This window comes from Apis dorsata, unplaced genomic scaffold (genome assembly GCF_000469605.1).
Source record: "Apis dorsata unplaced genomic scaffold, Apis dorsata 1.3 scaffold_618, whole genome shotgun sequence".
Taxonomy (NCBI): Eukaryota; Metazoa; Arthropoda; class Insecta; order Hymenoptera; family Apidae; genus Apis; species Apis dorsata.
In genome coordinates this window covers 150,049-150,634 of record NW_006263814.1, presented here as the reverse complement: position 1 = coordinate 150,634, position 586 = coordinate 150,049, and the positions used below count along the sequence as shown (strand labels likewise).

The window sequence follows — 586 nt, the reverse complement described above, 5'->3', positions numbered from 1 at the left end:
GAGAGAGAGAGAGAGAGAGAGAGAGAGAGAGAGAGAGAGAGAGAGAGAGAGAGAGACGAGATATCCATATCGTTATATGGCGGTTCGTTGCAGGACAACAAGTACAACAATCCGCGTTGCCGACGGAAATCCCAGCGACCGTCGATGTGGTGTCACCCCTGAAGGACTCGTCGATTTACGAGAGACGGTCGCAAATGACCCCGACGGACGGTTCGGTGAGGTCGGACGAGGGCTACCATTCGAACGGTTATCACGACGAGATCCTCACCCCGCCGGAGGAGAGCAGCGAGTCGGACTCGGAGAACAATTACGTGCTGGATTTCAGCAAGAACGCGAAAACGTCGGTGTGCAGCAACGAGGTGGTGAAGCAGGACAATGCGGCCGCGAAGAACGAGTACAGGAAGGTTAAGATCAAGATCACGAAGACGTACGGCAACTTTCAAACGTCGAAGAGTCTGGATGGAAACGGGAAGGACAAGGATCAGGAGTTGGCCAGCAGGGCGGTGACCCCGGAACTGCAGAAACCCGTGTCGCCCATAATTCTTCAGAAGAGCGTGGTCCTGGCCGCGGCCACCGAGGACGAGAT

At 55.6% G+C, this 586-nt stretch overlaps 2 protein-coding genes across 2 annotated transcripts in view; one reads left to right on the top strand and one right to left on the bottom strand.

Moving 5' to 3' along the window:
- LOC102678465 (protein FAM76A) overlaps window positions 1-586 on the bottom strand; it is a 42,307-nt gene that overhangs the window by 29,556 nt on the left and 12,165 nt on the right. The gene's annotated exons all lie outside the window — the stretch shown is intronic.
- LOC102680185 (PR domain zinc finger protein 1) overlaps window positions 1-586 on the top strand; it is an 8,249-nt gene that overhangs the window by 5,239 nt on the left and 2,424 nt on the right. Inside the window, exon 6 of the mRNA XM_006621259.2 lies at window positions 94-586. Coding sequence (XP_006621322.1) covers window positions 94-586 — 493 coding nt within the window. The remainder of the gene's footprint in view (window positions 1-93) is intronic.